At 37.3% G+C, this 13405-nt stretch overlaps 3 protein-coding genes across 3 annotated transcripts; 2 read left to right on the top strand and 1 right to left on the bottom strand.

The window, feature by feature from the left end:
* The first annotated feature begins 1931 nt into the window (after positions 1 to 1931).
* LOC108621544 (10 kDa heat shock protein, mitochondrial) lies at positions 1932 to 2838 on the top strand. Its single transcript, XM_018018943.2, has 2 exons — positions 1932 to 2092; positions 2229 to 2838. Exons 1-2 carry the CDS (start codon positions 1980 to 1982, stop codon positions 2539 to 2541), a joined length of 426 nt encoding a protein of 141 aa, XP_017874432.2. The 5' UTR covers positions 1932 to 1979; the 3' UTR covers positions 2542 to 2838.
* A 199-nt stretch (positions 2839 to 3037) lies between these two features.
* On the top strand, positions 3038 to 10135 carry CCHa1 (neuropeptide CCHamide 1). Its single transcript, XM_018018940.2, has 4 exons — positions 3038 to 3376; positions 7553 to 7588; positions 7665 to 7711; positions 8873 to 10135. The coding sequence occupies exons 1-4, from the start codon at positions 3313 to 3315 to the stop codon at positions 9269 to 9271; spliced, it is 546 nt and encodes a 181-aa protein (XP_017874429.1). The 5' UTR covers positions 3038 to 3312; the 3' UTR covers positions 9272 to 10135.
* Positions 9670 to 11739, bottom strand: Npc2b (Niemann-Pick type C-2b). Its single transcript, XM_018018942.2, has 3 exons — positions 11704 to 11739; positions 10481 to 10585; positions 9670 to 10396 (listed from the first exon to the last, which is right to left on the bottom strand). The coding sequence occupies exons 2-3, from the start codon at positions 10563 to 10565 to the stop codon at positions 10002 to 10004; spliced, it is 480 nt and encodes a 159-aa protein (XP_017874431.1). The 5' UTR covers positions 10566 to 10585; positions 11704 to 11739; the 3' UTR covers positions 9670 to 10001.
* Between the last annotated feature and the right edge of the window lie 1666 nt (positions 11740 to 13405).

The following is a 13405-nucleotide window of genomic DNA, read 5'->3' as shown; positions in this document are numbered from 1 at the left end:
TCGTTAATTTGCCCATTTTTGTTGTGCTAGAGTTGGAGACGTGGAAAAAATATGTATTTTCTATTCGTTATATCGCAATGCGCGTAAGCAAAATTTGTTAGTATCGATTTGGTTTGCAGGCAAATGAAAATGAAAATGAAATGAAAATGCGCTCGGTGTTTGCATAAATAAGTAATATGTTAATCAGGTCCCACACACCGTGCACTGCGATTATAATCAGCTCAGGGTCACGAACTGCAATCGCAGGCGACTGTCAACGTGGCGAATGCGTAATATCGCTCACCCACTCAAAGGTGCATTTCTTATGAAAATGCAATCAAGCAAATGGACTAGCCACATATCATTGTGATTGTCTCCCATCCCGGCATCGACTTCTGCATTCTATTCACTGACGTATTCACAGCTAGTTGGCCATAAACACTTTCCAAATGCGTCATGATTTGGCTGCAATTAGAATTATCCCTGGCGCATAAGCATAAATCTATAAGCAAGTACAAATTGTATTGCTTACGATAGCATGGATGATATATGAATACTCTCAAATATTTTCTTCTGTTTGCAAAATTCGTATCTTCTATATATTCCGTTACTGTAGTCAGTAAAGCTCTCCTTCATAATTAAGCTAATTGAGCTAAGCTTCATTATTTATTTATCATATATACCAAAAGCACGCTCACAATATAATAAATACTAAATACTTTGTGGAGTAGTGAAAAATATATTTTTGTTTGTTGATAAAATAATAAACATAATTATATGGTACATATTGATTTGACTTAATTTTTTGTAAATATCTGGTAAGTTACTAAAAGAAATTTTATATATTATAACACTTTTATTCCAAATGTTTTGAGATGATTATTTACCGAGACTGACTTAGAGTAATTAATAAAGTATTTATCTTTATTTATCTTATCTTTATTTATGGTATTGTGCAAAAATTTTGAATCTTCTTTTAACATAAGTTTTACACAATCTGCAGAAGATTATTTGTAATTTACAGCTTTATATGTATATCTGCAAAAAAAAAAAACTTCTTCATTCATAATTAAGCTTTTTAGTGTATATCAAAAATGTGCTAAGTAAAACAATTACAGATTTATCAATAATTATGATTCAAATGATAATTTCTTATTTGCAATAACTTTAACATAACTTTAAAACAATATATGTCTCTATTTTAAAGATAAAACTAAATACAGATTGAATTCGTGTATGTGAATAAACTGAGTTAAACTTCAGGCAAGTTATCCGTGTAAGCGTCACAAACTTCAAGCGATAGTTAATATACCCATTAAACACTTTCATTCACATATCATTCGCGTACGTCACATGGAACTAACAAATACCTTCGAGCCAATAGAAAAAAAGAAAAAATGATCCACACACTCACACACATTTATATGTATGTCGATAGACACACCCACTGATACACATGGGCCGCCCGCAAAATGACGTAGAGAGTGTGAAGTTTAGTGATTTACGAGCAATTCGGGAAACAAAAAAGCGAAATTCTGGCAAAAAGTTGTCAGCAATAACAGTTAGAAGTACAAAAAGCACCGATTTCATCCCAATCATTTAGTCGGGAAGTCAAAGAAGAAACACACACACACACATACGTGTACGTAAAAGCATTTTCGCGCGCATTCACACAAACATGGTTGTTAGTGCGCAGTAGCGCCGACAGGTGGCGCTGACGCATGCAGCGTGGGAATTTCATGAAAACAACGCGCAAATACCATGAAATTATTTCAAACAGCTACGAAGTATGTGTACGTACACACACATACACGTACACACACACACAGCTAGAAAGTTTTTATACTAGTTTCACACATAATTCAATTGCGCGTAACTGAAGTTTGTTGAAACACAATTACACTGAACGCCAAAAGGGACACTGTTGAGCATTTTTTAGGGTGAACCAAAATCATAGTAGGCTAAACAAATTTTGAAACTGAGCAGGCCATGTAATTGTAATGCTCCTTACCTCCCGTAGAACTCGTATAGCTCAGTCTGTTTCTAGCACTCGAAGTGAACGGCTGAAAAAAAATTATAAAAAAAATAAAAAAATTGTTTTAAAAAACCTGAGGTAAAAGTTTTGGCAAAAATAGTGACAAATATTTTATTTATTATTTTTTTTTTTTCTTATTGAGGAAAAATTCGTTTTTGGATATCAATTTCTTGTTTTTTTTTTTTTTTTTTGGTTTTTTTTTCTGGCCCTGCAGAAGTATGGCTAACGTTATCAAGAAGGTTGTGCCAATGCTGGATCGCATTTTAATACTGCGCGCCGAGGTAAAGACTACTACAGCAGGAGGCATCTTGCTGCCAGAGGACTCAGTGCCCAAGGAGATGCAGGGTGTCGTCGTAGCTGTGGGACCCGGAGCACGTAACCCCGTTGGTGCTGGACACTTGCCGGTGGGCGTCAAGGAGGGCGATCGTGTGCTCTTGCCGAAATATGGCGGCACCAAGGTGGACATGGATGATAAGCGCGAATACGTGCTATTCCGCGAAAGCGACATCTTGGCCAAGCTGGAATAAGCCAAAGTCCATACACTGCATCGACTATCGGCCCATTTTACATGAAACATCGCACACTTAGACAGATCGGGGACTTATAACACAGTTCAGATACAATACACACAACCCACACTGCGTTCGAAACTAAATGATTGATGAAATGTTGTATTTGGTAGCTAAACACTTGAATAATAATACTACACTTGATAATACTAAGGAGCACAGGCACATCACAGGCGACTTACACAACTATGTTAGGATATGACAATAAACAATTGTTCAGATTGCGTTTTTTCTTTAAAGAGCATTAAAATGAAAGCTTTTCCTTTTGGTCGGGCTCGAGCACGCGGTCTAACCCCTATGTCTCCCATATCAGCCTGTTGCTGGTCCTGGCAAAGTAACGGAACGGAACGCAACGCTCATTGGCGGCATTGCGTCGGTCGTGCGTTGGCGGCGTTGCCATCGTCGTCCTTCGTCTGGCCCAGCTGCTTCGTGTGTGGACGCTCGCATTGGCTGTCGTTATCTCATTGCCGTAACGGCTCTCTGTTATATATATTGTGCACGGGTCGAGCTATAAAAGGCGCACGTCTAACGCATTTTGCTGCCAATTCGAAAAGTGTTTCGAACACACGCATTCCAGTTTACACCTGCATCACAGAGCACCTACACAGCGCAACTGTTGCACAAAGTTTTTTATCGCCAGTGCATTAAAAGTGAAGTTGAAAGCGGGCCACAGTTGATATCGTACAAATTCCCTTTGACAGTTTAAAACGTGCTCACTTCGATCTGAAAATGTGCTGCCAGAAATTTAGCTGGACTATCTTTGTATTTCTGGTCCTCTTTACGCTTGTGACAGGTAAAGTACCAAAAGAAATCCCACATAAGTTGATACAAATTGACGCATACTTTGTATAGTATTTGTATCAAAATTTGTTTTTCTTTTTTTTTTCAAAAAGTATATAAATATTAATTTTTTTTTTTTTTTTTTTTTAAATCCAAAAATACATGTATTCATATAAGTAAATGACAATTCATATACATTTTAAAATATTTTTGCATGAAATATAATATATATTAATATTTACATAATATATGTAAATATAGTACATACGAATATTTTAATTATTATTAAATAATTTATCTAGATTTAATATATATTAATACGTTAATTATTAATATATAATATATATATTAATATATTTTAAATTTAATATTTGAAAGTTTAGAGGAAGTATAATTAACTTATTAATAATTAATATATTAATATATATTATAATTCATATAAATTTGTAATCAATTTTGTATTACCTTATGCAATAACGACAGTTAAAATCAGTAGTCAACAATTAATAAATCTAAGCTAAGCTAAAGTCACTTGGGTTGGAGGAAATTATTTATTTGAAGTCCAAATTATATGCCTATCGAATAGTTAAAAATTTTTTTTTTTTTTTTTTGTATATATGTATATTTTAAGCGCTGAATCTGTACAAAAATTGATTAATTAATTCGGTTTTATAGGTAGCCAAAAACGGATCAGCCTAAAAGTATGCTATAAAAATGCAGTTGCATCTTTTATGGCTTTGTCCTCTGAGTTTTACCCTTGCTCTTAATAAACCCGCTTATTAATTAATTATAAAACTAAGATTATATGGCAAGCTTCAGTTGAGTTATAGAGGTTAGTGGTGGCTGCATAACTAGCGTGACTTTTAATGACGCTTGCCCTAATTGTTATCGCCTATCTGCACTCTATGTAGGTCAGCAAAGGGAAGAAGGGGGAAACTCAAAGTTATCATTAAACATCAACAAGTTTTTTGCAAATAGAATTATATCGATCTCAGTTGCATAATGGATCATAATTTCAATTAGATCAGAATTTAGCAGTGCTCGACTCAAGAGTTGGATTATCATGACTCCATTGCATTTTAGTAGAACCTGCACATAGTACATATTTAATAACAGCAACATGACAAAACTAGCGCTGACCATGCGTCATTGGAAAAGCCTTCTTAGAATTTCCCACAATAATATGCGGTGTCGGCCATAAAAGCAAGAACCACCAACTACCTGATTAACACATATTGCTGTTAATATTATGTTGTTCCTGTTCTTTCATTCTTTTTTTTTTTTGTTTTTTTTTTTTTTTTTCTTTTTTTGCAAATTGTAATGCGCATTATCTATTTTATGCACATTTTCCCGTTGCTCTTTGATCAAGTCGTGCCACGCCCATTAGTTAGCACGCCCATCAGGCATATTTGCTATAATTTTTCGTTACGTCGCGGCGTCAACTGCGTCGATTGTCACACGGCAACGGTATACAAAATGCCTGCAAATGCCCCAGCGATTTTAATTGCAGTCGTAAATTAATCCAAATTGCGTGCCAAATAACAGCAACAACAACAACAGCAACAACAGCAATAGGAGCAGCAATAGCAATAGCTTCAGCTCCACTCTTAGGTGACGAAGCAAAAAAAAAAAAAAAAGAGTCGTGTGAACCACTCAAGCTGTGCCACCGCCTGCAGCCCACTGCAGTTGTGGTTGCTTGCGGCTTAATACGGACCATGCTTATCCTCAGCACAATTTAGATTGCAGCCCTTGTGTCGGCACTGGCCTTTGAACTGAGTCTCAGATAATGGAAAACTAGCTGGGTTGGCCTAGGTTCAGGATGACAGATTAGGCGAGCGATTAGCACAGGCATTTCCATCATATGGGAAAGGCATTTACTATTGCTCATATGTCTGGAGCGACTAGAGACTATGCAATATTGTATTTTGGAAGTTTTTTGATGTTAGCTTACTCTTATCAGCAGTTAGAAGTGGCTCTAAATAGAGTGGAGAATGCGATAAATTCAAGAACTTTTCGTTTGCTTAACTGATTAATCTTCTAAGCAATTTAAGCATTACTTTTCATAATACTATTTCCCTACTCAGCTCACTGATTACATTTATAGTTCCGGGAATAAAATTCATAGTAAAGTTATAATTTGTAAAATTCAAATTTTATCTAAAGCCAAATCACGCCTGAAGCAATTCATTCAACAGGTTGGCTTATGAGCGAGCTTAGAATATATATATTCTTTTAACTGCCTCGTAAGAGGTGATTCCCCTGTCAAAAATGACAATTTTATGCCCGCATTTACTTCGGGACACTTAAAAATAGCTTTATTACCCAATGGCGTAACACTTTTAATTTAGACGTGCGACTTGTGTGGGGCTATTAAAAGGAAAGAATTGGCTTTACTCGGAATGAAGAGGGTCGATGGCAACGCCAACGTCAACAGCAACTGGACACAGTGCATCAGTCAAGTGGCTGGGCACGTTAATTAGGCGCTTAGAAGGGTCCTCTTTGGCCATTTAATGACAGCCTTTCGATTGGCCGCCGACGCGTCATCCAAATCCCTGAGCGGGGGCTATCTCTATAGCGCGGTTGGCCACAATTAATCCATGGCTTAAGTAATTGACAAATGATTACACATCGGACATATGGCGGCGACAACGGGCGTTGGCAACAGCTAAATACGGCGTCATAGATAGAGTCATCCAATGGCTCTTGGCACATGGCTCATGGCATGATAGACGGCTCTGTTTGGCCAGTCAAAGTTGATTTTTCCGTTATCAATGTGCCTGGCACCGGCCAGGAGGAGATTACGCAAAGGACACTTACGAAGGGGCGGCCCAGCTGCGTCGCTTTGTTGCCAGGAAATGCTGCTCCGGCGGCTCCTGGTGCTGCTGGTGCCGGTGCTGCTGCTGCTGTTGCTCCTTGAATGGATTGCGTAAACTTATCCAAGTGTCGCAGCTGCTCTTATGTTGACTCTTTGACGCCTCATTGTGTGACATGTGAGCCAAGCCAAAGTCCTTTGTGTGGACTTGTCGACGTGGCTATCCATTTGTGCGATTAGTTTTTGGCCACACAATGAACTGCAGCATCAAGGACAGTGCATAATAGTCCTTCCCCTATCTACGTCGAGCTGCATAACAGCTCCTCACACTCCAGCCCTCTCTCTTCCACCCTCTATCTCTCTCTGTCTCTATCTCACTCTGCATCTAGTTTTAGCACTTCTCCAGCCAGCTGAGAGCTGCTTTCAACAACACATTACCCAGGTGCATGCTTATTACGCGCCATATCAAACGACTTTGTAATGGACTAAATTTATCACAGGTCGCGGCATTATATAACACTTCCATGGCAACCATAATGGAGTACTACTGTACAGCGTCGAGGCGCACACACAATACTCTTAAAGAGTTCTCTCGTTAGCTTTGCCTGATTTGATATACGACTATTCACGTATCATGTGCTGAGATTGGTATGAGTATTATGAAATTTGCATAGATATATCAATCAATCAAATTTATAATATGAATATTTATATAAAGCATATCGGATAAAGGCATTTGTAATACTTTAATTTTACTATGGTTGCACTATGGCTATACGATGTCAGTCCTAGAGCTATTAAACTGTATAGAGCCCAGCCCAGTGAGGCAGTAAATAGCCTTTGGGCGTATACATATCTACAGTAATCGACAAATATATGCATACCTTTGATGGATTTGCCTTTTTGGACTTTTGAGTGACAATGCCTATACCCAAAATTAATTTATTATTTTATTTATAATTTATGCCCTAAAATATATTTTGAAGTAAAGCCAATTTTAATTGAACAAGAAAATAAATAATTGCTTAAGGGATACACATATATTTGTCGAGCACTGTGCACACCATATATTGTCAGATTCATGTTTTACATTAAAATACTCTGCCTAAAGGGCAAATATATGTAAAATGAAAGTAAACCAGGAAACCGCAGCAGCCGCCATAACTTCTGGGCAATTCTTAACTTTTTAAGTCAGCTGCCACGCCTACACAGCCACGCCTGGACTCCATGTACCGCTGTGATCAGTGCAGCGCAGCGGGGCAGTTCGTGGCGCTCTGTCATAATTTACTCCTTTGCATAGCTTAACTCTTCAGTGGCTTGCCGGAATGATGATGATTTATTAAGTCCACATTATTTTGCTTTCCCTGTTGCTTGCAGGCTCCTGTTTGGAATTTGGACACTCGTGCTGGGGCGGTAAGTTGTAAACTGACGTTATGTGGCATCATCCTATATCTCCCTCTCTCTCTCTCTCTCTCTCTGATTGGCATAGCTCACGGCAAGCGGTCGGGCAACAGGGCGGCAATTGCAGCTAAGCAGGTGAGTTCCCCATTGCGATGATTTGACAAATGTTGAGCCACATCATAAAGCACCATTATCGAGCTAATCTTATCCGGCAGCATTTAGCTTCAGCTGGATTTATAGCTAAATAACCCAGTTGAAATGGCGCAATTTGACTGCGTGTCAATTGATATATTAATTGGGACAGGAAATGTTTTTTTTTTTTTTTTTTTTTTATGGTGTCGCGGCCCTTAGCTAAAATAATTAGCGACAACCAAAATTAATTACAATTATTAAATATATAATATATAGCTATAAAACTATAAAAACTTTTAAACATATTTAGCTTTATATTTATTTAGCCATTAATTATATGCTAGAATTCATATTCGACTCTTAAGTCTTTGTTCTTAGCTGTGTTTCAAAGTTTTATTGCTTTATTTAATATATTTAATGGAATTTTGGCGTTAACTTATTCACTTGAATATTACTCTGAAGTATTTGCTTAGCACATTTGAAGCTTGTTTATAACCCCAATTCAAATTAAATGGGATTTGGTTTAAATGCATTTTGCTGACAGAAGAACAGGTCAACGATCCCATTATTATTTATTTGCTTATATGTATCTACTCTTGGATCTGCCTAAGTAACCAATTCGATAGAGCCGCTTGTTTAGCTCTAACTCAGCAGCCATAACAGCTAGAGACATCAGATCTTAGACTTTGGTTCTTCTTTTTTAAACAATCAATTGATCTTTCAGTTTCAGCTCAGTAATTTAAATCAAACTCAGTTATTTGAGCTTACCTCTCACTTTTGCTATTGACTGAAAGTCATACTCAAACTATTCCAATATTTTTAATCCTGTACTCCTCGTTAACTAAATTTAAAAGTCTTGTTTGACTAGCCTTTAACTTTGGTTAGTTTAGGCTAAAATGATTAAAAGAACACAAGAGAGCTTAGGGTATCTTGTTTTTATAATAATATCGTAACATATAGATATATGGAGATCATTTGCCTTACCTCTTATATGAAAGAAATTTTGTCGTAATTAGCTTGCAATATTATTCGAGATATAATAATAACCAATCCAAGCAACTGATGGCATGCAAACAACAATAGAACCCCATATCTTTTATCTTGTCTGTCACTCGTTGCAAAACTATATCTAATTTCTTCTTCTTTCCCTCCATTCGTCTGTAGCCAACACCTCTGGCCGACAGCCTGGCTGAGCAGCTCTTCAACAACAATATGAATGCTATTGACGATGACAGCAACAACAATAATAATGACAACAACAACAACAACAATATGAAGAACTACAACTTGCCCCAAGCTGCGTCCGCTTTGACGCCCTCAGCGAGCGAATCGAGCGCAGCCGAACGCAATCGAGATGTGAACGAGGCAAAATGGAGGCAGCTGCTGCGACAGCATCGCTTGCAGCTGCGCCAGATGCAACGCCAGTTCGATGCGAGCGATGCAGCCGAGAGCTGGCGCAAGTTGCAGCAAGCATTGGCCGAGGCAGAGCAGCAGCAGCAGCAGCAGCAGCAGCAGCAGCAGCAACTGTTGCCGGTTGCCGACTTTTATGAACTTGCAAAGTGAACGTTGACCGAATAATGAGAAAATCATGTATACGAGGCACAGATACACACACACACACATACACACACACTCACTCACACACAGAGACAGACAGCCACACGCATAAACAAATTGAGCTGAAGTTAAGCAAAAACAATTAAACGATATTTATTCCATCAGATAAGTGATCTTTGCATGCTGCGCCCCAATTAAAAAATTAAAAAATTAAAAAAAAAAACTACAACAACAACAACTACAACAAAATGGCAAACAAAAGTTTTTGATCGCAACTTTGGAATTTCTGCACGCGAATCGCGTATACGACACGTCGGCCAGCTAGCAAGAGCTAAGCGTTAAATGCGAATGATCTATTGTATTATTAAGCAACATTAAATGTAAATGATAGAAACATTTTAAGCTTTTGTTTTCAATTACTTATACTTTCAATAACAATATCAATATTATTATTATAACCACATTATATGCATATTTCTTGTTTTCTTCCCTCTCTGCGCTTTGCGAGCACAATATTGCGCCATTGGCTGGATGCCGCAATATTGCCTAGATCAATTAATCAAATGTTTTTGAATATATATCAAATATACGAATTCCAAATTCAGAATTCAAATTCATAATCAATTTAAATTGTACTTAACCGAAAGTAAAGTAACTATTATTCTATACATACAACACGTTTTAATAGTAACAAATAAAACTTATGAACTATAGTGCAAAGCAATCTGATCTCCGTCTAAGCCTTGATTTTGGCGGGTATCTGGAAGCAGGCGGCGTCGCCCTCCTTGTCGCCCAGGCCCCAATGGATCTCCAGACTGACCGTCGGATAGACGGGCAGTATCTTGAAGCTGTTCTTGTACGTATACGTCTCGCCGGCCTTCAGCGGGCAGCCCACCTTGTTCTCGCCCGAAGCGTCGTAGATGTGCGGGCAGGCGCTGGTGCCATAGTAGCCGGGGAAGGGCAGCGGCACATCCAGAATGATGCCCTGGATGTCGGAGGTGAGCTCGGCAAAGTCGCGCTCCGGCTTGATCTTCATCGTGATGCTGGCCTCGGAGTTGCGCTTCAGGATGCACTTGTTCTTGGGGCAGTTCGATATGGTGACCTCATCGGGGCCCAGAGCACGTGCTTTGGCTAGTTGAAGAGGTGAAGCAATTTAGCTTGTTTAGCTGTGTGTGTGTGTGTGTGTGTGGGCGTGGTCGTTGTGATTCTACTCACATTTCGGGCATGGCCTCACATCGGTGGCAGCGGCAAAGCCAATCACTGCGGCACCCAGCAGAATCAAAGCGGAGTTGAACCTCATTTCGCCAAAGTGGGAAGAAACTGTTTGATTAAAATAAGAGAGATTTTTCTTCCTTTAGTAAACGAGTGCGAGTGTGCGACGTGCTCGGCTGAGTGATTGATGTGCAACTACTGCTTCGAGTCTGGCCAAAAGCTTGGCTCAGCAAAAACTAAATAAACAAAAGTCCAACTCAAACCGGTTCGATGTTTGCGCTACTAACGAAAGATCGACCTTGACTTGAGCTTTCAAAACTGTGCAATTGAGCTGACGCCGAGTGGAAGCTGCGGTGAAATGTGCAAGTATCTGTGAGCTGTGAGCAATGCCACTGCAGTAAAGTAGCCGAAATTTAAGTTAACTCAAAGATATATCGATGGCAGTGCAAGAAAAAAACTTAAATATAGCTGAAGACTAAACCAAACCAAAAATTGCAATTCTATAAATAATACTTGCTGAGATATGTGCTCAACAAAAAGTATCTTAAAAATACAATAAAATGGCTGACAAAATTCACATTATTTTTTGTTACGTAAATATTTGCATAAATATTAAATAAAAAAAATTATAAATGACAGACTTTGCGAATGAAATTAGCAGACTTTAAACTCAGCTGAAAATGTCGAATATATCTTGAAGATATTCTAATGACACTATCGTCATATAAGTACTTAGTTAGTAGTTAATGACAAAGCCAAATAAAAACATTGTCATTATAAGTAAACAACAATTTGCACAGTACAAAATAATTATTAATATTAATATCTTACGAATTCGTTAACAAGTTGAAATCGAAATGACACTATCTGAGATATTATTTTCTATTTATTTAATTTAAGCACATTTCAAATTTTTAGCAAGTTAAGAAATTAGAAATTAAAATTGAAAAAATTATTTTTAGTATCATATTTTTATTTTATTTTATTTTTTTTATATATATTTTTTTTAAGTCTTTTGAGCACTGCTATATTTCAACACTCAAAGTATGCAAATATATATAGATATATATCCAAGGTCCAAGGTGTTTATATAACAACAAATTACACTGGCTTAATATACAGATTCGATACAGTTACAGTTACACACTCGGCTCACATTTAGCATTTAGTTAATCTTTTTAAATTAAGTAATTTCAGCTCGTTAAGCAAACTTTAAATTCACTTACAATCGAATTAGATTTTTCTGTTTATTTTTTTTTTTTTTCTGCTTTTTTTTTTCTGGCTTTGGCTTGTCAGCTAATTAGTTTTGGACAGTTTATTTCAAGCTGTCCGCGCAACTGCTGAGCGACAACTGAGCAAGTGTCGCGTCGCACAGATACTATATATAGAGATACATATAGCTGAGGCCAGTTGGGGCAGATCGTATCGATTGTTCGTTGTCTGCCGTCTGACTAATCGGGCGATCTGCCGTCTATCTGGTGGGCCTGCCTGGCATGCCAAGCAGAGCCGGAGACTCTGGAGGCGCAATTTGAGCAATTGATCGCTTAGTGCCTATTGTGGCTGGCATGCGTGCCTGGATTGGTCACTAATTGGGGGCATCCGTGACGTTCTAGTGTCGGCTTGATTAGCTCATTGTGAGCACTGACTGGAGCTACACTTGACTTGGCATGGCTTGGGTCTTGTTTGGCGACTGTCCACTGTAGCCGTTTGCTATGTGATGTTAGATGCGTTAATTTGCACTCGACAAACAGCAAACAGCAGAGCTCATAATACAGTGCAACTCAAGTAAGTACTTCCCTAAAGCCTATTAAGGTTCGCTCGCAACTGGGAAGTGCTAATGGCTGACCATGGTCAATGCCCAAGTTGTTCGGCTGAACTCTCGACTGATCAAAAAAAAAAAAAACTAACTAACGACAAGTTATTACAGAGCTGATGCTCGGAGTAGTTAAATAAATAAAATAGCTAAACTTTGAGTCTCGTAATCTGTAGTTAGTCTATTAGAAAGTCCTCATAAATATCATATGCTAAACAAAGTCTCCTCATAGCACCTCATGGATTTCACATGCGTCCCAGTTAAGGAAATCACTAAAAGCACTTTAAATGTAAATTCAAATACTAAAAACCTAAACAAGCTTTTCATACCAGCTCGCAGTGGGAGAAGAGTATATTGGTTTTGTCTCTTACGTTACTCACGAGCGCTGTATACAGAGCTAAGATATATTTATTGCAATTAGTTAACCTCTTTCAAATAATTTTCATTAGTTCTGGTAGTAATATTATAATTGTATAATAAACTAGTTTAAGTGATTGAAGGGCTTACGTGTCAAACTGAAGAATATGTATCTATATATATATATATATATATATATATATATATATATATATATTGGCACGAGAACAAGTATAATGCAATCAGTTACGCCCGATCGCCAAGCTTTTATTTATTGTTACTGCAATCACCTTTCAGTTCGTCGAGTGCCCCATCAAAAATTACTTTGGCCCTTTACTCTCCTGGTTTTAGGCAAGCTTTTTTGATGTTTTCAAGAGATATTTTATTATACACTCGCTGAGGGTATTTACAATTCGGCATCAAGTTCAGCGTTGCAAAATTCGAATAGAGATAATTGTCAATCATTTGAAATACATACTTATATGTGTTTTGAGCAGTTAATTTAGATTTCATAGATTTAAATATTTTTGTGCGTACATAAAAAGCTTAAACAGCCCTTACATAAATATATACAATAATGAATTATTAACAACTTAGTCATAAAATACGACAAAAATTATAAAAATAAGAATTTCCATAATAATTTTAATTTAACTAGAATTAATTTAATTATCAGTTAAGCTATTCACTATTAAAATTCTTTAATTTTCTACTTCTGAAAAAACAAAAAATAAATAAATAAATAAAAAAAATATATA

Source organism: Drosophila arizonae, chromosome 2 (genome assembly GCF_054131065.1).
Source record: "Drosophila arizonae isolate 15081-1271.41 chromosome 2, UAZ_ARI_1.0, whole genome shotgun sequence".
Taxonomy (NCBI): Eukaryota; Metazoa; Arthropoda; class Insecta; order Diptera; family Drosophilidae; genus Drosophila; species Drosophila arizonae.
The sequence above is the reverse complement of the archived record's forward strand: the minus strand, read 5'-3'. Positions and strand labels throughout refer to the sequence as shown.